This window comes from Nerophis lumbriciformis, linkage group LG16, assembly GCF_033978685.3.
Source record: "Nerophis lumbriciformis linkage group LG16, RoL_Nlum_v2.1, whole genome shotgun sequence".
In the NCBI taxonomy this organism is placed as follows: domain Eukaryota; kingdom Metazoa; phylum Chordata; class Actinopteri; order Syngnathiformes; family Syngnathidae; genus Nerophis; species Nerophis lumbriciformis.
Window position 1 is genome coordinate 41,656,477 of NC_084563.2, and position 25,303 is coordinate 41,681,779.

General features: G+C 42.2%; 1 protein-coding gene across 2 annotated transcripts in view; it reads right to left on the reverse strand.

The window, feature by feature from the left end:
• sorcs3a (sortilin related VPS10 domain containing receptor 3a) overlaps positions 1–25,303 on the reverse strand; it is an 850,680-nt gene that overhangs the window by 260,772 nt on the left and 564,605 nt on the right. For both annotated transcript variants that reach the window (XM_061977170.2, XM_061977173.2), the window contains exons 6-7: positions 12,532–12,596; positions 9,432–9,550 (exon numbers count right to left, since the gene is read on the reverse strand). In XM_061977170.2, coding sequence (XP_061833154.2) covers positions 9,432–9,550; positions 12,532–12,596 — 184 coding nt within the window. The remainder of the gene's footprint in view (positions 1–9,431; positions 9,551–12,531; positions 12,597–25,303) is intronic.

Genomic DNA, 25,303 nt, shown 5'->3' on the forward strand with positions numbered 1-25,303 from the left:
ATTCTTATATTCATAACAAATTAGTGCCTCACATCAGACATGGTTCAAGCTAAATCATAAAACAACAGTAAGCACAAATTATGCGTTAGGAAGAAGCACTCCAAATGTAGTTCAGGTTTTAGGCTTTACACATGGCACTCAAACATCTGTCAAGATGTTTTAGTATGACTTTGAAGCCGCACCTCTTGATGGATTGTCGGCCCAGTACGGCTACCGTAGTCAGAGATACGAGTATTATTATGGTGTGTGTATAAGGACCGCAAAATGGCACCCATTAGCAGACATAATATCTGGCGTTTTGTTTCACGATATTATGCAAAACCAACTTTTTTTACCTTCTGGTATCTGCTGATGTGTATTTGAGATCTGCTTAAAGGCCTACTGAAACCCACTACTACCGACCACGCAATCTGATAGTTTATATATCAATGATGAAATCTTAACATTGCAACACATGCCAATACGGCCGGGTTAGCTTACTAAAGTGCATTTTAAATTTCGCGCGAAATATCCTGCTGAAAACGTCTCGGTATGATGACGTCTGCGCATGACGTCACGGATTGTAGAGGACATTTTGGGACAGCATGGTGGCCAGCTATTAAGTCGTCTGTTTTCATCGCAAAATTCCACAGTATTCTGGACATCTGTGTTGGTGAATCTTTTGCAATTTGTTCAATGAACAATGGAGACAGCAAAGAAGAAAGCTGTAGGTGGGAAGCGGTGTATTGCGGCAGGTGTTGTGCCGGATAACGCAACCCCGCCGTAGAATGCACCCCCTGACTGTTGTGCCGGATAACACAGCCGGTGTTTCATTGTTTACATTCCCGAAAGATGACAGTCAAGCTTTACCATTGGCCTGTGGAGAACTGGGACAACAGAGACTCTTACCAGGAGGACTTTGAGTTGGATACGCAGAAGCGGTACTGTGAGTACGCATGCAGCTGCGTCTTCCAAACATGTGATCGCTTGCCCGTACGTGCGTGCCGCTATGTGCATGTCACGTACTTAACTTTGTGGACTTTGGGGAAATATATGTGCTGTATGAACTTTGGGGAGGTGAACAGTACTTTGGGCTGTGGGATTGAGTGTGTTGTGCAGGTGTTTGAGTTGCATTGGCGGGTTATATGGACGGGAGGGGGGAGGTGTTTGTTATGCGGGATTAATTTGTGACATATTAAATATAAGCCTGGTTGTGTTGTGGCTAATAGAGTATATATATGTCTTGTGTTTATTTACTGTTTTAGTCATTCCCAGCTGAATATCAGGTCCCACCCGCCTCTCACAGCATCTTCCCTATCTGAATCGCTCCCACCGCCTTCTAGTCCTTCACTCTCACTTTCCTTATTCACGAATCTTTCATCCTCGCTTTCTCGGTCCGAATCGCTCTCGCTGCTGGTGGCCATGATTGTAAACAATGTGCAGATGTGAGGAGCTCCACAACCTGTGACGTCACGCGCACATCGTCTGCTACTTCCGGTACAGGCAAGGCTTTTTTATCAGCGACCAAAAGTTGCAAACGTTATCGTCGATGTTCTCTACTAAATCCTTTCAGCAAAAATATGGCAATATCGTGAAATGATCAAGTATGACACATAGAATGGACCTGTTATCCCTCTTTAAATAAGAAAATCGCATTTCAGTACGCCTGAAAATTTGCGCACGTCCGCCACTGTAGTCCGTGGCGATACCGTAGTCCACGAGCTTCTTCTTTTTCACTATCTTCTTGTTATGGGACATTCATCCTCTGCTGTTGCCATTTCCAATATAAAGTAACGTAAAGTTCTAACTTATATCTCGATATGAAAGCGCTAAAAACATACCGGTATAGTGAGTTTACATTATTCACCCAAGGAACTTTAGTTATTAGAGAATTCCGGTCGGACGGTTTTTCACGGGGACACATTTCCGCCGTTGTTGCACTACTGAGCCACGGATGAGGAGATGCTGCTCCGTTATTGATTTAAGTAAAGTCTGAATGTCATTAAAACAGTTAGCTCCATTTTTTGACACTTCTTCCACTCCCGTCCTTAAACGCTACACCGCTACAACAAAGATGACGGGGAGAAGACGCTGTCGAAAGTGAGCCACGCAAATAAGACCGCCCACAAAACGGCGCATCCTGCAGCGACTGTCAGAAAGCGACTTGAAGATGAGCTGTAAAACATCATCTATGCAACATTTTGACCATGGTGTACGTGCTATATAGACCACAAGGAAATGTTTTCAATTTAGAAAAAAAATCATAATATGACCCCTTTGATGCGCCTTATAACATACTTGCCAACCTTGAGACCTCCGATTTCGGGAGGTGGGGGGTGTGGTCGGGGGTGGGGCGGGGGGCGTGGTTAAGATATATATATATAAGAAATACTTGCCTTTCAGTGAATTCTAGCTATATATATATATATATATATATATATATATATATATATATATATATATATATATATATATATATATATATATAAAAATAAAATAAATAGTTCAGTGTTCATTTATTTACACACACATAACACTCATCTACTCATTGTTGAGTTAAGGGTTGAATTGTCCATCCTTGTTCTATTCTCTGTCACTATTTCAGAACACACACATTATACAAATAGACAATATAAAATCAATAAGAAAACGGGAGCTCTAATTTGGGAGTCTGAATTATGATCAGAAGTTCATATATAAACATTGCGCACTCACGTCGCCTTTTTGCATTGATTACTGCAGCTGTGCACTGGATTAATTCACAAATACAAACTACAACTCACAAACACTTTAGAGTTAGGTTCCACCATCAGAATGTGTACTTAAACTTATAAAGATCACATGGATATTATTCAGTGAGTTGATTCACCAAAACTAACCTGTTATACAGGAGGAAAAAGCACACAGGACGTTACAATTGTTCACAGACTGGTCGCTCTCATCAGAATGACAAGACACTTCCGGTCTGCAGGTGATAGCATTCAATTGGGAAGAAACGCCCTACTGCCCCCTACTGACCAATGTGAATACTGATGAATGTGTAATGACAGCTCCAAAAACGAATTCAAACCACAAAATAAAATAAATAAATCAAAACAAAAATGTGACACATTATGGGTGGGTCACAGATGCATGTACAGTAGATGGCAGTATTGTCCTGTTTAAAAGTGTCACAACATTGCTGTTTACGGCAGACAAACTGCTTTACGGTAGACAAAAACTTGACTGCTGTTGTTGTATGTTGTTACCGCGCTGGGAGGACGTTAATGAAACTGCCTAACAATAAACCCACATAAGAAACCAAGAACTCGCCCTCGATCATTAGCTGTTTATATTGTGGGAAAGCGGACGTGTGAACAGGCTGTCAACACGTCACTCAGGTCCGCATGGAGCTGGAGGGGGCGTGACCTCCAGCTCCGCCTGAATTTCGGGAGATTTTCGGGAGAAAATTTGTCCCGGGAGGTTTTCGGGAGAGGCGCTGAATTTCGGGAGTCTCCCGGAAAATCCGGGAGGGTTGGCAAGTATGCCTTATAATCCTGCGCACCTGAAAAGACCCGCTCATCTGCAGTGCGCCTTATAATTCGGTGCAGTCCAAAAAATACGGTATACAGGAGTTTAACATGCAAGTGCAGTATAAATCCATGTGACTTCTTTATGAAATTCACCTTATTTATCAAAGTTCTGGCACTCGGGGCATTTTGCTTATATAAACTGACACAACCACACACCTGTGTTCAACAGCTTTGCTCTCAATAAACTACTGAAGACAGCCAGTAAACGCTGTCTTACTTTATTGCATTGTTTGGCTCGCTTATCCTAGCAGTGCGGTGCTTTCAGTCACGACGTGTCTATGAATGTTCTCAATCATCCAGGTCATTGTGATCTCAGGGGCATTAAATCGATCGCAACTGGACTGTTTGGTTTGTCTTGGAAGACGTTTCGCCTCTCATCCGAGTCGGCTTCATCAGGCTAGGCTAGGGGCTGGTGCAAAAACCCTAAATGTTTATACTTGTCTGAAGACAGTAAGAACTCGACTCAGTGAAAGAAACAACGTGAGTATGACTGCCTGCTCATCGTGCACTGTTCTCATGGATAGGTTGGCCCTACTAGAGGACCATGTCCGCCATTTAGAGCAGAGTTATTTACTAACTTTGGACGCTGCGGATATATTTGCTAGCGTTAGCTTTAGTGAGCTGACTAGCCCAGCTTGTAGCAGCCCTAAGCGGCCTGCAAGCCACGGTCAACCAGTTGAGACGCATAATAGATTTAGCCCTTTAGCCATACTTGCCAACCCTCCCGATTTTCCCGGGAGACTACCGAATTTCAGTGGCCCTCCCGAAAATCTCCCGGGGCGACTATTCTCCCGAATTTCTCCCAATTTCCACCCGGACAACAATATTGGGGGCGTGCCTTTAAGGCACTGCCTTTAGCGTCCTCTACAACCTGTCGTCACGTCCGCTATTCCTCCATACAAACAGCGTGCCGGCCCAGTCACATAATATATGCGGCTTTTAAACACACATAAGAGAATGCAAAGCATACTTGGTCAACAGCTATACAGGTCACACTGAGGGTGGCCGTATAATCAACTTTAACACTGTTACAAATACCCAGCGAGCAGTCACCATACGTGACTGCTCGCTGACTGCTCGCTGTTTCGAAAAAGCTAAGTATCGTTCTATCTGTGTGCTTTTAATTGTTCTGCATCTTTCTTTACTACTTCCTAAACATATTTAGTACTCACCACCCCTCCCGCAGCTAACTAGCTGCTAGCTTCTAAGCTAACGAAGCTAGCGCGGGGAAAGGCGGCACCGGTCATCGATCGGAAGGAAGCTACCCCCCGCACACCGTGACCACGACTTCCCAGAAGACAGCAGGAACTTCACTCGGTGACAGAAAACCCTGTGAGTATGGATTCCTGCGCTTTGTGCACCTTACTCATGGATAGGTTGGCTCTGCTATAGGGTCGTGTCCGCCAGTTAGAGCAGAGTAAACTCGTAACTTTAGATGTTGCGGACACATCTGCTAGCGAGCTAACTAGCCCAGCTTGTAGTAGTCCTAAGCGACCTACAAGCTATGGTGTACCGGTTGAGGCACATAATAGATTTAGCTCTTTAGCTAGTCCTACACCCCAGTCTACCGGGCACCACACCGTAGTCATTTGGGACTCCTTTACCCGAAACATAAAGCTTAGCAAACCAGCCACAATTAAGTGTATTCCCGGGGCCAGAGCACCTGACATTGAAGCTAATCTTAGGGAGCTAACTTGCAACAGGCCTAGTAAACACGTACGACAGGCTAATCGCACCACGAGTTATGCGAATATAGTTGTACACGTTTGCTCCAATGACACTAGGACGAGACAGTCAGAGATTACAAAGAGGAACATAGCTAGGACTTAATCTCGCTAGAAAGTGGTCCAGGCAACGAGTACTTGTCTCTGGCCAACAGCCTGCGAGAGGCAATGATGAGGTATAGCAGATTAGTCTCGCTTTTAACAAGTGGCTGGCTAGTTTTTGTAGGGAACAAAGACTAATGTTTATTAATAATTGGCTCTCTTTCTTGGGCAAACCGGGCTTGCTGAGCAGGGACGGCATTCACCCTAACCGGCAAGAAGCCATCGCTCTTTCCAGAAGTATAGACTACTATTTGAGTCACGCTTGACTGACTACACTAGAGCAAGCTCTGACACAGGCAATTAGCCCGGGTGAGGAGTCAGTTAAACTAGAACTAACCAGCGCCAGGCTGGAAAATTCCTGCACACATAGCATTTCTCTTAGAATAATACACAACTCACATAATGTTTTTTCTGTAGTGACTGTGCCAGAGTTGAAAATGCATTCTACTGAGGTGGCAAATTCAATCTATCACATCACCAAGCAAATAATCTGAAGATTCCCATCATATCAATTTCTAAATGTGATCAAAATTATTTAAGGCGCACTACACAAAATAAACATAACGTTATTAATATCAGTAGTACGGATACCATGAACAAAAATTCCTCAAAACAGCCCACTACCTATAATACGGGCTATTTAAACATACGATCATTGTAGAGGGGGGCGTGGCCTGCGGGCCTGCTGCGGAACGGGGTGTGTGGATAGCCCAGGTGGGCCTTGTTATCTAATCACCTGTCGCCTTTATTAGCAGCAGCCGGCAGGAGACACGCTGTTGGAGCTGGAGTGGAAGCGAGAGAGAGCGAGAGAACCCGAGACGCAGAAACATTTTGCTGGAAAGCAAAACACTTGCACTATTTGCATGAAAATAAAACAGTGTTGTAACCCTGATCCGGGCTCTTGTGGCAGTGTGCGGTGGTCTGAGGAACCCACTGGAGGGCAACCTCCACAATCATTGTCTCCCAAAACATAATTAGTTAATGATGTCATTAAAGACAAACATCTTAACGTCATTGGTCTCAGCGAAACCTGGCTAAAACCAGATGAAATTTCGCTCCTTTTCCTTTATTGCGCTAGAAATAGCTGAACTAATTAATAGGAGGAATTTCATCAAACTTGATGACTGACAAGAGGCTTCACTTTGTTTATTTAATTCTGCTATAGATAGCTCAAAGAGATAGGAGCACATGATTAAACTTTTAGAAAATGTCAGAAATAGGATAAGGAACAAGTGAATATAATTTGGGGGTGATCAGGATCACCGTCTGGACTCAGGTTTTACTATTTAAAGCTAGGGCCTGGTGGAGGTGAAGTGAATTAATTAACTCATTATGTTTTGCATATGGTGAATGTTCATATTCATCTTGGAGAAAGCAAACCACCAAGTAAACAGTGGTATTTCAGTTTGAGCACATAATAAGATAAGGCCCCTTAGTTTGATATTCGCAGGTGGATTGGATCACTTGTCGTAGGAAAGAGGCCCTAATTGGGACTGCGGAATGCAAAAGTGATAGCCCTATCCTTGAGAAGAGACTACCTGTCTAACTCAACGCCAACTTTTAGGTTATAACTTAAAGCAGTTGTTTTTCAGACACGTACACAAGACCATCTCCTTTTATGGTCAGGGTGTGCTGTCCTGACTTAGCACACACCCAGAGACAGAAAGGAGGCTTATAAAATCTGATGGCTTGGCTTCTCCAAGTTAGGAGTGCCTCATTTTTTACCTGACCTCCAGGAACTGCAGTCCCTGTATAATGACACTCGCTTGTAATATAGCAAATTTTGGTTCAGTAAAGCGTCTCTGACGTATCTTTTGATCCAGTCTCACTGCCTTGTCATCCATCTGTCCGGACGAAGATGACAAGACCAGAAATACACAATAGAGGTCTGCACTCTCAGAGTTCTTTTCTAGTTGTTCATGTGTCGGAGGAGTAATTGTTTCAACATTTGTTTTCTCAACAGTTTCCCAGCATCACCTCAAAGTGTCGCCAAAGGATCAACACTTAAAAAGAGTGCATACCCAAGCCATGAAGTTGGCGTGAGGATACAACTGCTTTTTGCTCTCAAAAAGAGCATGCACCGTACTTTTGTGCATACGCACCTCGACCTTTTAGCGGAGAAAATAGACATACCAACACAAATCAGGAAGAATAATACAAACCCCGTTTCCATATGAGTTGGGAAATTGTGTTAGATGTAAATATAAATGGAATACAATGATTTGCAAATCATTTTCGACCCATATTCAGTTGAATATGCTACAAAGACAACATATTTGATGTTCAAACTGATAAACTTTTTTTTTTTTTTTTGAAAATAACCATTAACTTTAGAATTTGATGCCAGCAACACGTGACAAAGAAGTTGGGAAATGTGGCAATAAATACTGATAAAGTTGAGGAATTCTCATCAAACACTTATTTGGAACATCCCACAGGTGAACAGGCTAATTGGGAACAGGTGGGTGCCATGATTGGGTATAAAAACAGCTTCCCAAAAAATTCTCAGTCTTTCACAGGAAAGGATGGGGCGAGGTACACCCCTTTGTCCACAACTGCGTGAGCAAATAGTCAAACAGTTTAAGAACAACGTTTCTCAAAGTGCAATTGCAAGAAATTTAGGGATTTCACCAGCTACGGTCCAAAATATCATCAAAAGGTTCAGAGAATCTGGAGAAATCACTCCACGTAAGCGGCATGGCCAGAAACCAACATTGAATGACCGTAACCTTCGATCCCACAGACGGCACTGTATCAAAAACCGACAGCAATCTCTAAAGGATATCACCACATGGGCTCAGGAACACTTCAGAAAACCACTGTTACTAAATACAGTTTGTCGCTACATCTGTAAGTGCAAATTAAAGCTCTACTATGCAAAACAAAAGCCATTTATCAACAACATCGGCTTCTCTGTGCCCGAGATCATCTAAGATGGACTCATGCAAAGTGGAAATGGGTTCTGTGGTCTGACGAGTCCACATTTCAAATCCATCCATCCATCCATCTTCAACTGCTTATCCGGAATCGGGTCGCGGGGGAAACAGCTCCAGCAGAGACCCCCAGACTTCCCTCTCCAGAGCAACATTAGCAACTTCCTCCTGGGGAATCCCGAAGCGTTCCCAGTTCAGAGAGGAGATGTAATCCCCCCATCTGGTCCTTGGCCTGCCACGGGGTCTCCTCCCAGTGGGACATTTCAAATTGTTTTTGGAAATATTCGACATCGTGTCATCCGGACCAAAGGGGAAGCGAACCATCCAGACTGTTATCGACGCAAAGTTCAAAAGCCAGCATCTGTGATGGTATGGGGGTGCATTAGTGCCCAAGGCATGGGTAACTTACACATCTGTGAAGGCGCCATTAATGCTGAAAGGTACATACAGGTTTTGGAACAACATATGCTGCCATCTAAGCGCCGTCTTTTTCATGGACGCCCCTGCTTATTTCAGCAAGACAATGCCAAGCCATATTCAGCATGTGTTACAACAGCGGGGCTTCGTAAAAAAAGAGTGCGGGTACTTTCCTGTCCCGCCTGCAGTCCAGACCTGTCTCCCATCGAAAATGTGTGGCGCATTATGAAGCGTAAAATACGACAGCGGAGACCCCGGACTGTTGAACGACTGAAGCTCTACATAAAACAAGAATGGGAAACAATTCCACTTTTACAGCTTCAACAATTAGTTTCCTCAGTTCCCAATCGTTTGAGTGTTGTTAAAAAACTACTTTGGCACGTGTTGCAGCCATGAAATTCTAAGTTAATTATTTGCAAAAAAAAAATAAAGTTTATGATTTTGAACATCAAATATCTTGTCTTTGTAGTGTGTGCAATTGAATATGGGTTGAAAATGATTTGCAAATGATTGTATTCCGTTTATATTTACATCTAACACAATTTCCCAACTCATATGGAAACAGGGTTTGTACAACAATAGTACTAAACATTTCTTGCCTCCTCTTAAAAAGAACATTTCCTTCATACAAAAATGTAGCCTATATACATTCTGCTGCATACTGTGCATTCCAAACAATTTTTAATCAAAATGTGAACACCCACCTGTATGAATATGTAGTCATCTTGAACCACCAGTGAGCTGATGTCAATGTATCCAGAAAAGGGATAGTTCCTGTTGGCTTCTGTGCAAATCTGCACTCTGCATGTGACGTACTGCACACCTGCGTATTTAAAAAAACCCAGTAAGTGCTTCATATTGCAGAGATGCCTCTCAAGCCACACCTCACCTAGTCAGACAGTAGCATGCTGCATTTCCATGAATACAACGAGAACATCCAATACAGGGATGTCAAACTGGTTTTCATTGAGGGCCACATGGCAATTAAGGCTGCCATCAGAGGGCTGCTTGTAACAGCGAATTATGTATGAATTTGCTTCTGGATTTCATTATAAATTATATAAATTGTTTTAAATAGACTGTCAATTTTGCAGTAAAAACTTTGCATTTACAAAATGTTACGGTTAAATATAGTGTTGTGTTTTTTTTTTTTGTTTTTTTGTTTTTTACAACACTTTACGGTAAATGGAAAAACAGTACCACTGTTTTTTAGGGTGTGGGGGGTTTACGGAAAAAGCTGGCAGCTTAGTTGCCAGAATGTTTGTGTTAAATTGACATTGGTTTTTACAACATTATTTTGTTAATGGAAAAACAGGACTAGTTATTTTCTTATTCTGGCATTTCTTATTCTATTCTCTGTCACTATTTTTCTAACCATGCTGAGCACCCTTTCGCAGGTACCCAGAAAGGTTTCGAGTACCACCAAAAAAACTGAATCTCTGAAGACAGTATACAAATCTGTGTTAAAGGTGTACAAATATTAACTCTTATCTTACTGACAGGATGCAATGCGTCTCCCATAATAATGTGACCTCGGACTATGTTAAGGTAACGTGCGGAGTTCCTCAGGGTTCGGTTCTTGGCCCTGCACTCTTTAGTATTTACATGCTGCCGCTAGGCGACATCATACGCAAATACGGTGTTAGCTTTCATTGTTATGCTGATGACACCCAACTCTACATGCCCCTAAAGCTGACCAACACGCCGGATTGTAGTCAGCTGGAGGCGTGTCTTAATGAAATTAAACAATGGATGTCCGCTAACTTCTTGCAACTCAACGCCAAGAAAACGGAAATGCTGATTATCGGTCCTGCTAAACACCGACATTTATTTAATAATACCACCTTAACATTTGACAACCAAACAATTACACAAGGCGAATCAGTAAAGAATCTGGGTATTATCTTCCACCCAACTCTCTCCTTTGAATCACACATTAAGAGTGTTACTAAAACGGCCTTCTTTCATCTCCGTAATATCGCTAAAATTCGTTCTATTTTATCCACTAGCGACGCTGAGATCATTATTCATGCGTTCGTTACGTCTCGTCTCGACTACTGTAACGTATTATTTTCGGGTCTCCCTATGTCTAGCATTAAAAAATTACAGTTGGTACAAAATGCGGCTGCTAGACTTTTGACAAGAACAAGAAAGTTTGATCATATTACGCCTATACTGGCTCACCTGCACTGGCTTCCTGTGCACTTAAGAAGTGACTTTAAGGTTTTACTACTTACGTATAAAATACTACACGGTCTAGCTCCGTCCTATCTTGTCGATTGCATTGTACCATATGTCCCGGCAAGAAATCTGCGTTCAAAGAACTCCGGCTTATTAGTGATTCCCAGAGCCCAAAAAAAGTCTGCGGGCTATAGAGCGTTTTCTATTCGGGCTCCAGTACTATGGAATGCCCTCCCGGTAACAATTAGAGATGCTACCTCAGTAGAAGCATTTAAGTCCCATCTTAAAACTCATTTGTATACTCTAGCCTTTAAATAGCCCCCCTGTTAGACCAGTTGATCTGCCGTTTCTTTTCTTTTCTCCTCTGCTCCCCTTTTCCTTGAGGGGGGGGGGCACAGGTCCGGTGGCCATGGATGAAGTGCTGGCTGTCCAGAGTCGGGACCCGGGGTGGACCGCTCGCCTGTGCATCGGCTGGGAACATCTCTGCGCTGCTGACCCGTCTCCGCTCGGGATGGTGTCCTGCTGGCCCCACTATGGACTGGACTCTTACTACTATTATGTTGGATCCACTATGGACTGGACTCTCACAATATTATGTCAGACCCACTCGACATCCATTGCTTTCGGTCTCCCCTAGAGGGGGGGGGTTACCCACATATGCGGTCCTCTCCAAGGTTTCTCATAGTCATTCACATCGACGTCCCACTGGGGTGAGTTTTTCCTTGCCCGTATGTGGGCTTTGTACCGAGGATGTCGTTGTGGCTTGTGCAGCCCTTTGAGACACTTGTGATTTAGGGCTATATAAATAAAGATTGATTGATTGATTGATTGAAATACTGTTTGTATAATAAGCATGTTATTTTTTACAAATGAGGGTTAAGAGATCAGTACTAAAAAAAAAAAGAAAATAATGTGGCTTAAGTACAGTTTTTTAATTGAGCTGCTGCATTTTTTGGTTGGGTTGTTTATTTATTTTGAGTAACTTCTACACATTTCTAAAAGGGGAGGAATGTAATACTGATCTATGTTTGTCTGTTGCCATCTCCTGGTGAATGTTGGCTATAGCGTACTGGGGTTATTTTTTGGTTGGCCAACGATTTACGTGGTGTTGCGCACCTGACGTCACTCAGGTCTGCATGGAGCTGCAGGGGGCGTGGCTTCCAGCTCCGGCTGAATTTCGGGAGATTTTCGGGAGAAAATTTGTCCCGGGAGGTTTTCGGGAGAGGCGCTGAATTTCGGGAGTCTCCCGGAAAATCCGGGAGGGTTGGCAAGTATGCCTGTGATCCAATACATCATTTGAATAGAGTTGAACCAAGTCTTAGTCATTGTCTTACAGAAACACGTTTAAATGTTCTGATTCTTATCTGCTACTAGTTGATGCAGTTAAATGTTATGTCAAGTCATTATGTATTGCAGTTATCAAAACAAAACAATGCTGATATTTTGCATAAACATTTCCATCTACAGACAAGTTTGATGAGGCAACGAGGGAGACGACATTGTCCACAAGATGAACCGAATCCGTTGAACACTAAATGCAGCAGGTTTGTTTGCTAAGCACGTCCTACTTGATACCACAGGGAATTGTGTGATGTACAATGTGAAGGGGTTGCATGAACTCACTTCCATCTGGGGTATGGGCTTCCATGTGGACGAGATCTGGCTCCTTGTCTAGACCTGACACAGACCTGAGTGAATGACAGACCACAGAACAAAATGACACATCATGAGTGAAAATAGGTTTGCCGTCGTGTTAAGGATAGAATATCGTGTTTATCTCATAAGAAGCCATAGTGATGGGTGTCAGCAACGCTTTAAATGTCCTAAAATGTGCTCCATTGACTTTTGAAAAAGACAAAAAACATTTTTTTTTTTACATTTAATGTAATTTTAAACTTATTTTAACAACTAAATTGCATTAATAAGGTGTCAAATATTACAATTCAACTGTTATTATTTTTCAAATAAAGTAATCCATCGCCATTTAGGTTTTGCGGTTTCACTTAAGTTATTTTTTTGTATTTTCTTTAAAGCAAATTTGACGTATTTCGGGCCTACCGTATTTTTCGGACTATAAGTCGCAGTTTTTTTCATAGTTTGGCCGACTTATACTCAGGAGCAACTTATGTGTGAAATTATTAACACAATACCGTAAAATATCAAATAATATTATTTAGCTCATTCACGTAAGAGACTAGACGTATAAGATTTCATGGGATTTAGCGATTAGGAGTGACAGATTGTTTGGTAAACCAGTGACGTGCGGTGAGGTTGATGGCTGGTGAGGCACTGACTTCATCACAGTCAGATATATGAACCCTAAAGAGTATCTTATTCACCATTTGATTGGCAGCAGTTAACGGGTTATGTTTAAAAGCTCATACCAGCATTCTTCCCTGCTTGGCACTCAGCATCAAAGGTTGGAATTGGGGGTTAAATCACCAAAAATGATTCCCGGGCGCGGCGCCGCTGCTGCCCACTGCTCCCCTCACCTCCCAGGGGGTGATCAAGGGATGGGTCAAATGCAGAGGACAAAATTCACCACACCTAGTGTGTGTGACAATCATTGGTACTTTAACTTAACTTTAACTTTACACATACAAACTGTAGCACACAAAAAAGCACATTTAATTAAAAAAACGTTATTATGGTTGTGCTGGATTAATGCACCCCGTGACGGGAGTGTTATATTAACTAAAGCCCACACTTAAACTTTCCACGTGCAAGATTGAATCTTTTTAAAAAGTTATTTAATAAGAAGCCAAAAAGTGCAAAAACAATAATGTTCGTGTTGGAGGAGTTGTGAATGAAATAAATATGAAATCCGTGCTGCAGTCTACAGGTGTACCTAATGTTGTGGCCCTGCGGTCGTTCGCGGCTCCTCCTTGTTGTTTTTGCACTTTTTGGCTTCTTGTTGAGTGACTTTTTTGAGTGGGTTCGGTCTGGCACGTGGGGGGTTTGAGTGTGGGCTTTGGTTGGTGTGGCGCTCCCGTCGGGGGGTGCGTTCTGCGCGGGGGTGCATTAACCGGCACAAGGAAGCGGGATTACTGCGAGCCTCAGCCAGTGTGTCTTCGCAGCAGTTTTATGATTGTTCAGCACAAGAAATACGTTTCACACATACAGTTGTTGACAAAATACACTATACATTATATACCTCAGCTAACTAAACTATGGAAATGTATAATATAATTCATATAGCAATACGGTCTCACTGCACAGCAGGCCAGCAGTTAGCCGAGTCCGCAGTCCATGGTGAGGCACTGAGTGACGTGCCTCAACTGGCTGCTGATCACCGCACTGTCTCTTCTCAGTATTTGAACGGCAAATGTGAAAATTCAGCGATTTTGAATAAAAATAATCTAAAACTGGTGAAGTTAAATGGAAAATAACGTAATAGTACAATCACTGAATACATATAACAATTTAATTTTTTTTTTTTCTTTTTACATTTTTTTTCTTTCCATGATGGCAGGTGAAGCCCCGCCTCACGTGCCTCTAGTCACTGCACGACACAAACGTATAGCATGTTCTATATGTTATAGTTATTTGAATGACTCTTACCATAATATGTTACGTTAACATACCAGGCACGTTCTCAGTTGGTTATTTATGTCTCATGTAACGTACACTTATTCAGCCTGTTGTTCACTATTCTTTATTTATTTTAAATTGCCTTTCAAATGTCTATTCTTGGTGTTGGGTTTTATTAAATAAATTTCCCCCAAAAATGTGACTTATACTCCAGTGCGACTTATATATGTTTTTTTCCTTCTTTATGATGCATTTTCGGCAGGTGCGACTTATACTCCGGTGCAATATAACGTAAATCGTTGGCCAACAAAAAAGTAACCACAGAACACTATACGCCTATACGGTATAGTGTTCTGTGGTTACTGTTTGGTTGGCCAAGCGGACGTGACGACGGGCTGTCCTCACTCAGGTCCGCACGGACCTGGAGGGGGCGTGCCTTAAGTCCGGCTGAAAATCGGGAGAAATTTGGGAGAATGGTTGTCCCGGGGAGAGGCACTGAAATTCGGGAGGGTTCTTTTGTCGAGCACAAAGAAAATAACATTTTAGTTAAATGTAAGTTGTGTCTTGGATCAAAGATCCCGTCTACTGCCCAAAACAACAATTCAAATCTGCCTGGTTAGGCTCTGTGTATGTCACGTGTGCCTTCCTTGGGTGAAGCCAGCTTTACAGCTATGTTGTTGATTGATTGATTGATTGATTGAAACTTTCATTAGTAGATTGCACAGTACAGTACATATTCCGTACAATTGACCACTAAATGGTAACACCCCAATAAGTTTTTCAACTTGTTTAAGTCAGGGTCCACTGATTCATGATACAGATATATACTATCAAATATATACTAACATCATAATACAGTCATCACACAAGATAATCATCAGGGTATATACATTGAATTATTTACAATCCGGGGTGTGGAATATGGAGGACGAGGGGTGGGTGGGGGGGAGGGGGGTATCAACACTTCTGTCATCAACAATCAGCATCAACAATTGCATCATCAGAGAAATGGACATTGAAACAGTGTAGGACTGACTTGGTAGGATATGTACAGCAAGTAGTGGACACAGAGAGAGAGATCAGAAAGTATAAGAAAAAGTGTCTACATTTGATTATTTACAATCCGAAGAGGTATTATGTGGAAGGGAGGGTGTTAGTTTAGGGTTGTAGTTGCCTGGAGGTGTTCTTTTAGTGCGGTTTTGAAGGAGGATAGAGATGCCCTTTATTTTACACCTGTTGGGAGTGGATTCCATATTGAAGTGGCATAGAAAGAGAATGAGTTAAGACCTTTGTTAGTTTGGAGTCTGGGTTTAACGTGGTTAGTGTTAGTGTTAGTGTTAGTGTTATTATGCTGTTTGTTACTTATGTATGTTATGTTGCAGCTATTTAAAATAGTTTTGTCAATTTGTTCTGGCCTGAAATAAATTGGCCCTTTGAAACATATCTTTGTCTTTGTGTGTTGTATGTAGACCACATTGCTTAGCAGAGTTCAGTGATGCAAATGTATGTCAAGTTGATCAACAGATTGTATTATTCTCCAGTGCAATAACAGTACTGAAATGAAGGCTAAAAGGGCATTAATGGGAGCTTTAAAAACAAAAAGTAGAAGAAGTAACTAAATAGTTACTTTTCACAGTAACGCATTACTTTTTGGTGTAAGTAACTGAGTTAGTAACTGAGTTGCTTTTGAAATAAAGTAACTAGTAACTGTAACTAGTTACTGGTTTTCAGTAACTAACCCAACACTGCCCGTCACTCACCATGGCTCTGAACAGATGACTAAAAGAGTCAGGGTGGGGTTGAGGGCTTTATATAGGTGACCACACCTGCATTCACTAATTAGGCCAAATTTGGGTCGAACCATGGTCCTCAAAAGCTGGGTGTTACAGAAGAACACTGGACATATTAAAGTTATGTTGGCTAAGCCTGAATACACTGTGCTCAAAAATGACTGCTCTACACATGCAAAAGTACTATGTGAATACTTTTTAGTGAAGGTTTTCATGGTGTAATTTACAAAATAACTGTTTTCTTAATTCCCCCTGTCAAATTGGTCCAATCTAGTGGGCGGGGCTATGGGCTATTTAAATTGAAAAATACAATTTTTCTGACAGTCTGCTGTCTGTCACTGCCAGAGGAGGTTCTCTGTCCTGTTTCGGTCTCCATGCATCAAACATCTACTGAGATTGTGGGTGCTTTGTTTCCTCCTGTTGTTGTTCACCCCTTGACATTTTTTGGGATTCCAATAAATGTTTGCAAACTGTTACCAACTGCGTGCCTTGCCATCCTTGGTTTGAAAGTCTGGTTTGCAAAGGTTACATTACCTTCACCCAAGGCGGGGTGTGACAGTGAACATAGTAGACAACTTGTCTTTTAGTAGTAAGTAAACAAGCAAAGGCTCCTAATTTAGTCTGCTGATATATGCGGTAACATATTGTGATTATTTATCATTCTATTATTTTGTCAACATTATCAAAGACAAGTGGTAGAAAATTAATTTTTAATCTACTTGTTCATTTACTGTTAATATCTGCTTACTTTCTCTTTTAACATGTTCTGTCTACACTTCTGTTAAAATGTAATAATCGCATATTCTGCTGTTGTCTGGATGCTTTACATTAGTTTTGATGATACCACAAATTTGGGTATCATTCCGATACCAAGTCAATACATTGGTCATATTCCCAGTCCTCATGTGTCCAGGGACATATTTCCTGAGTTCATAAACATAATATACCTCTAAAAAAACCGAAAGAAGATGTTGTGATGCCAAAAAATATCGACATAATCATAGCAGTATCAACTAGATACGTCCCTGTACTTGTACAGTGGATGTTAGGTGTAGATCCACCAATGGCGTTTGTTTACATTTTGATGCCGGTGAGCTACGGTGTGGAGTGATATATATATATATATATATATATATATATATATATATAGTGATATATATATATATATATATATATATATATATATATATATATATATATATATATATATATATATATATATCTATATATCACAATCATCTGCTATCACTCAAGCTGAGTAGGATTTTTTTTACCTATTTGTGCACTCGCAGGTGACTCAAAAGGCTAGCCCTTGATTTGCAAGTCCTTTGCCAGACTGGGGATTCAGTAATTCCTGATGGAGAAAAAGGAGCTGGCTCTGCTTTCACGCTCCTTTTTTTGTTCCTCTCTTCTCCTGATGGAGTTCTGACGTATACTTTCTTTGTGATGGCTGGTGCCCAGGGCAACTAAACGCCTCCAGACTGTGCGATCTGTCGCAAGGTTTCCCCAGTTGTCTCCATCAATGGCGCGTTTCTTGAGATTATACTCCGGATTGTCGTTATATCGTTTACATTGGCCTCCCTGTGTGTCCGTTCACTAAGATGCAATTGGGGGTTAAAAAAGGGCAGGCGGTGATCAGGCCTGCGTAATAAATACCCCATCCAACGTAGCTGATTTCTAAAAATCATTGTCTCAGTGGTTGTACAATTGGCTTGTTTGTTTGTCTGGCCAACTCATGCCGAACATCTTGCGTAGACAGCGTTGGTGGTACATCTGAAGACTTTTCAGGTCATGTTTATATGTGGTTCATGTGATCAGCAGCAAACTTTAGACGAGCCTCTGGAGCAAGGGCTTCCTTCTTGCATGGTAGCCTCTCAGTCCATGGCGATGCAAAACACGCTTGACTGTGGACACTGACACCTGTGTTCCAGCAGCTTCCAATTCATTGCAGACCTGCTTTTTGGTGGTTCTCGGTTGACTCTTGATCATCCTGACCAATTTCCTCTCAGCAGGAGGTGATAGCTTGCGTTTTCTTCCCGATCTAGGCACTGACAAAACTGTGCCATACACTTTATACTAACGAACAATTGTCTGCACAGTTGCTCTTAGGACTTTAAGCTGCTTTGCAATGGCTCCGAGTGACTTTCCTGACTTGTTCAAGTCTATGATTCGTTTTTTCAGATCTGTGCTGAGTTCCTTTGGCTTTCCCATTGTCGTGTTTGTAACCGAGTCTAATGACTGCATCACATGAGTCCTAATTAAATGGGCTCAGTGAAGTCAACAGGTGTCGTCAATCATAATCACTCACATGAAGTTAAGAGGCCATGCCATGAAGCTAATTTGATGTCATTGTAACATTTCTACATCAGCAAAATTGATAATGTATGTTACTGTATGTATACTTTTGACCCAGCAGATTTGCTCACATTTTCAGTAGACCCATAATAAATTCATAAAAGAACCAAACTTAATGAATATTTTTTGTGACCAACACGTATGTGTCCATTATTAAGGTATTTAAAAAGCTCCTCGGTGGCAAGGCCCCGGGGGTAGAGGAGATCCGCCCGGAGTTCCTTAAGGCTCTGGATGCTGTGGGGCTGTCTTGGTTGACAAGACTCTGCAGCATCGCGTGGACATCGGGGGCGGTACCACTGGATTGGCAGACCGGGGTGGTGGTTCCTCTCTTTAAGAAGGGGAACCGGAGGGTGTGTTCTAACTATCGTGGGATCACACTCCTCAGCCTTACTGGTAAGGTCTATTCAGGTGTACTGAAGAGGAGGCTACGCCGGATAGTCGAACCTCGGATTCAGGAGGAACAGTGTGGTTTTCGTCCTGGTCGTGGAACGGTGGACCAGCTCTATACTCTCGGGAGGGTCCTTGAGGGTGCATGGGAGTTTGCCCAACCAGTCTACATGTATTTTGTGGACTTGGAGAAGGCATTCGACCGTGTCCCTCTGGAAGTCCTGTGGGGAGTGCTCAGAGAGTATGGGGTATCGGACTGTCTGATTGTGGCAGTCCGCTCCCTGTATGATCAATGCCAGAGCTTGGTCCGCATTGCCGGCAGTAAGTCGGACACGTTTCCAGTGAGGGTTGGACTCCGCCAAGGCTGCCCTTTGTCACCGATTCTGTTCATAACTTTTATGGACAGAATTTCTAGGCGCAGTCAAGGCGTTGAGGGGATCTGGTTTGGTGGCTGCAGGATTAGGTCTCTGCTTTTTGCAGATGATGTGGTCCTGATGGCTTCATCTGGCCAGGATCTTCAGCTCTCACTGGATCGGTTCGCAGCTGAGTGTGAAGCGACTGGGATGAGAATCAGCACCTCCAAGTCCGAGTCCATGGTTCTCGCCCGGAAAAGGGTGGAGTGCCATCTCCGGGTTGGGGAGGAGATCTTGCCCCAAGTGGAGGAGTTCAAGTACCTCGGAGTCTTGTTCACGAATGAGGGAAGAGTGGATCGTGAGATCGACAGGCGGATCGGTGCGGCGTCTTCAGTAATGCGGACGCTGTATCGGTCCGTTGTGGTGAAGAAGGAGCTGAGCCGGAAGGCAAAGCTCTCAATTTACCGGTCGATCTATGTTCCCATCCTCACCTATGGTCATGAGCTTTGGGTTATGACCGAAAGGACAAGATCACGGGTACAAGCGGCCGAAATGAGTTTCCTCCGCCGGGTGGCGGGGCTCTCCCTTAGAGATAGGGTGAGAAGCTCTGCCACCCGGGAGGAGCTCAAAGTAAAGCCGCTGCTCCTCCACATCGAGAGGAGCCAGATGAGGTGGTTCGGGCATCTGGTCAGGATGCCACCCGAACACCTCTCTAGGGAGGTGTTTAGGGCACGTCCGACCGGTAGGAGGCCGCGGGGAAGACCCAGGACACGTTGGGAAGACTATGTCTCCCGGCTGGCCTGGGAACGCCTCGGGGTCCCACAGGAAGAGCTGGACGAAGTGGCTGGGGAGAGGGAAGTCTGAGCTTCCCTGCTTAGGCTGCTGCCCCCGCGACCTGACCTCGGATAAGCGGAAGAAGATTGATGGATGGATGGAAGTATGTGCTCCAATCACTCTATCACAAAAAAATAAGAGTTGCAGAAATTTTTGGAAACTCAAGACAGCCATGACATTATGTTCTTTACAAGTGTATGTCAACTTTTGAACACGACTGTATATATATATGTATATATGAATGTTGTCTGTCCATCTGTGTTGGCCCTGCGATGAGATGAATGCAGCTGAAATAGGCTCTGGCACTCCCCGCGACCCCCAAAGGGACAATCGGTAGAAAATTGACGGATGGATGGATATATGTGTGTATATATGTGTGTGTATGTACTGTACAGGCCACAATTGGACACCTTCTAATTCAATGTGTTTTATTCATTTTTGTGAGCTTCAAGAGGTAGTCACCTGAAATGGTTTTCACTACACAAGTGTGCTTGAAGCTCATCATCGTGTCTCCCTATGTCTAGCATTAAAAGATTACAGTTGGTACAAAATGCTGCTAGACTTTTGACAAGAACAAGACCGCCTATACTGGCTCACCTGCACTGGCTTCCTGTGCACTTAAGATGCGACTTTAAGGTTTTAGTATTAAAATACTACACGGTCTAGCTCCATCCTATCTTGCTGATTGTATGTCCCGGCAAGAAATCTGCGTTCAAAGAACTCCGGCTTCTTAGTGATACCAGGAGCCCAACAAAAGTCTGCAAAGGCTCCAGTACTCTGGAATGCACTCCCGGTAACAGTTAGAGATGCTACCTCAGTAGAAGCATTTAAGTCCCATCTTAAAAATCATTTGTATACTCTAGCCTTTAAATAGATCCCCCTTTTAGACCAGTTGATCTGCCGTTTCTTTTCTGCTCTACTCCTCTCCTTCGTGGAGAAGGGACACACAGATTCAGTGACCACAGATGTTGCGCTAGCTGTCCAAAGTCGGAAGTCAGGGTGGACCACAAATCTGTGCATCAGTTGGGGACGTCTCTGCACTGCTGACCTGTCTCCACTCAAGATGATCCCCTGTTGGCCCCAATATGGACTGGACTCTCACTATTATGTTAGATCCACTATGGACTGGACTCTCACACTATTATGTTAGATCCACTATGGACTGGACTCTCACAATATTATGTTAGATCCACTATGGACTGGACTCTCACAATATTATGTTAGATCCACTATGGACTGGACTCTCACACTATTATGTTAGATCCACTATGGACTGGACTCTCACACTATTATGTTAGATCCACTATGGACTGGACCCTCACAATATTATGTTAGATCCACTATGGACTGGACTCTCACACTATTATGTTAGATTCACTATGGACTGGACTCTCACACTATTATGTTAGATCCACTATGGACTGGACTCTCACAATATTATGTTAGATCCACTATGGACTGGACTCTCACAATATTATGTTAGATCCAGTATGGACTGGACTCTCACAATATTATGTTAGATCCACTATGGACTGGACTCTCACACTATTATGTTAGATTCACTATGGACTGCACTCTCACAATATTATGTTAGATCCACTATGGACTGGACTCTCACAATATTATGTTAGATCCACTATGGACTGGACTCTCACAATATTATGTTAGATCCACTATGGACTGGACTCTCACACTATTATGTTAGATCCACTATGGACTGGACTCTCACAATATTATGTTAGATCCACTATGGACTGGACTCTCACAATATTATGTTAGATCCACTATGGACTGGACTCTCACACTATTATGTTAGATCCACTATGGACTGGACTCTCACACTATTATGTTAGATCCACTATGGACTGGACCCTCACAATATTATGTTAGATCCACTATGGACTGGACTCTCACACTATTATGTTAGATTCACTATGGACTGGACTCTCACACTATTATGTTAGATTCACTATGGACTGGACTCTCACACTATTATGTTAGATCCACTATGGACTGGACTCTCACAATATTATGTTAGATCCACTATGGACTGGACTCTCACAATATTATGTTAGATCCAGTATGGACTGGACTCTCACAATATTATGTTAGATCCACTATGGACTGGACTCTCACACTATTATGTTAGATTCACTATGGACTGCACTCTCACAATATTATGTTAGATCCACTATGGACTGGACTCTCACAATATTATGTTAGATCCACTATGGACTGGACTCTCACAATATTATGTTAGATCCACTATGGATTGGACTCTCACAATATTATGTCAGATCCACTATGGACTGGACTCTCACACTATTATGTTAGATCCACTATGGACTGGACTCTTACATCATTATGTTAGATCCACTATGGACTGGACTCTCACACTATTATGTTAGAATCACTATGGACTGGACTCTCACAATATTATGTTAGATCCACTATGGACTGGACTCTTACAATATTATGTTAGATCCACTATGGACTGGACTCTTACAATATTATGTTAGATCCACTATGGACTGGACTCTCACAATATTATGTTAGATCCACTATGGACTGGACTCTCACAATATTATGTTAGATCCACTATGGACTGGACTCTCACAATATTATGTTAGATCCACTATGGACTGGACTCTTACAATATTATGTTAGATCCACTATGGACTGGACTCTCACAATATTATGTTAGATCCACTATGGACTGGACTCTCACAATATTATGTTAGATCCACTATGGACTGGACTCTCACAATATTATGTTAGATCCACTATGGACTGGACTCTCACAATATTATGTTAGATCCACTATGGACTGGACTCTCACAATATTATGCCAGATCCACTCGACGTCCATTGCACCGGTCACCCAGGGGGGGTCCCCACATCTGCGGTCCCCTCCAAGGTTTCTCATTGTCATCCCATTGGGTTGAGTTTTTTCTGGCCCTGATGTGGCTTGTGCAGCTCTTTGAGACACTCGTGATTTAGGGCTATATACGTAAACATTGATTGATTGATTGATTGATCAAGAGAATGCCAAGAGTGTGCAAAGCAGTAATCAGATCAAAAGGGTGGCGGTTTTGAAGAAACTAGAATATAAAACATGTTTTCGGTTATGTCACCTTTTTTTTGTTAAGTACATGACTCCACATGTGTTCATTCATAGTTTTGATGCCTTCAGTGATGTAAATTGTCATGAAAATAAAGAAAACGCATTGAATGAGGAGAAGGTGTGTCCAAACATTTGGCCTGTACGGTATATATATATATATATATATATATATATATATATATATATATATATATATATATATATATATATATATATATATATATACACATACATACATACGTACGTACGCACTTACTGTACATACATACATACTAGAGATGCGCGGATAGGCAATTATTTCATCCGCAACCGCATCAGAAAGTCGTCAACCATCCGCAATCCACCCGATCTAACATTTGATCAGAACCGCATCCACCCGCACCCGCCCGTTGTTATATATCTAATATAGACGATGCAAGGCATTAGTGAGGTTATAAAGCTTTTGCCTGTTAAAGAAAGGAGACTGATCCAATGCAGCACAGACATTCGCGTGCCACGCTGTCACGACCCAGACGCACACCAGTGCGCAATCATATGGGAGCCGCGCTGAGCGCACCTCCAAGCGCGTCTCGCTGCCGGCGACGGCCGGGTATATGGGCCCGACGCTCCAGCGCCATCCATTTTCAGGGCTAGTTGATTCGGCAGGTGGGTTGTTACACACTCCTTCGCGGGTTCCAACTTCCATGGCCACCGTCCTAGCTGCTGTCTATATCAACCAGGGTGAGCCCCACCCCTTTCGTGAGCGCACTGCGCGCGGAGTGACCCCTGTTACGCGCCCCCGGCAACAGGGGTGGCGGGCAGGTAAGCTGCGCGGGCGGAGCGCGCGGAGTGACCCCTGTTACGCGCCCCCGGCAACAGGGGTGGCGGGCAGGTAAGCTGCGCGGACGGAGCGCGCAGAGTGACCCCTGTTACGAGAAACCGCGCATCTCTAATACATACATACTTACTGTACATACATACATACATACATACATACATATGTACTTACTGTACATACATACATACTTACTGTACATGCATACATACATACTTACATACATACATACATACATACTTACTGTACATACATACATACATACAGACATACATACATACATACTTACTGTACATACATACATACATACCCAAATGCATACATACTTGCTGTACATACATGCATACATACTTCCTGTATGTACAAACATACATACATACATACATACATACTTACTGTACATACATACATACTTACTGTACATACATACATACATACACATACTTACTGTATATACATACATACATACTTACTGTACATACATACATACTTACTGTACATACATACATACATACATACATACTGTACATACATACATACATACATACATACATACATACATATTTACTGTACATACATACATACTTACTGAAAATACATAAATACATACATACTTACTGTACATACATAAATACATACATACTTACTGTACATACATACATAATTACTGTACATACATGCATACATACATACATACATACTTACTGTACATATATACATACATACTTACTGTACATACATACATACATACATACATACTTACTGTACATACAATACATACTTACTGAAAATACATAAAGACATACATACTTACTGTACATACATACATACTTACTGTACATATATACATAATTACTGTGCATACATACTTACATACTTACTGTACATACATACATACTGTACATGCATACATACATACATACATACATACATACATACTGTACATACATATATACTTACTGTACATACATACATACTTACTGTACATACATACATACATACATGCATACATACATACATACATACATACATACATACTTACTGTACATACATACATACAGACATACATACATACTTACTGTACATACATACATACATACATACATACATACATACATACATACATACTTACTGTACACACATACATACATACATACATACATACATACATACATACATACATACATACATAAATGCATACATACTT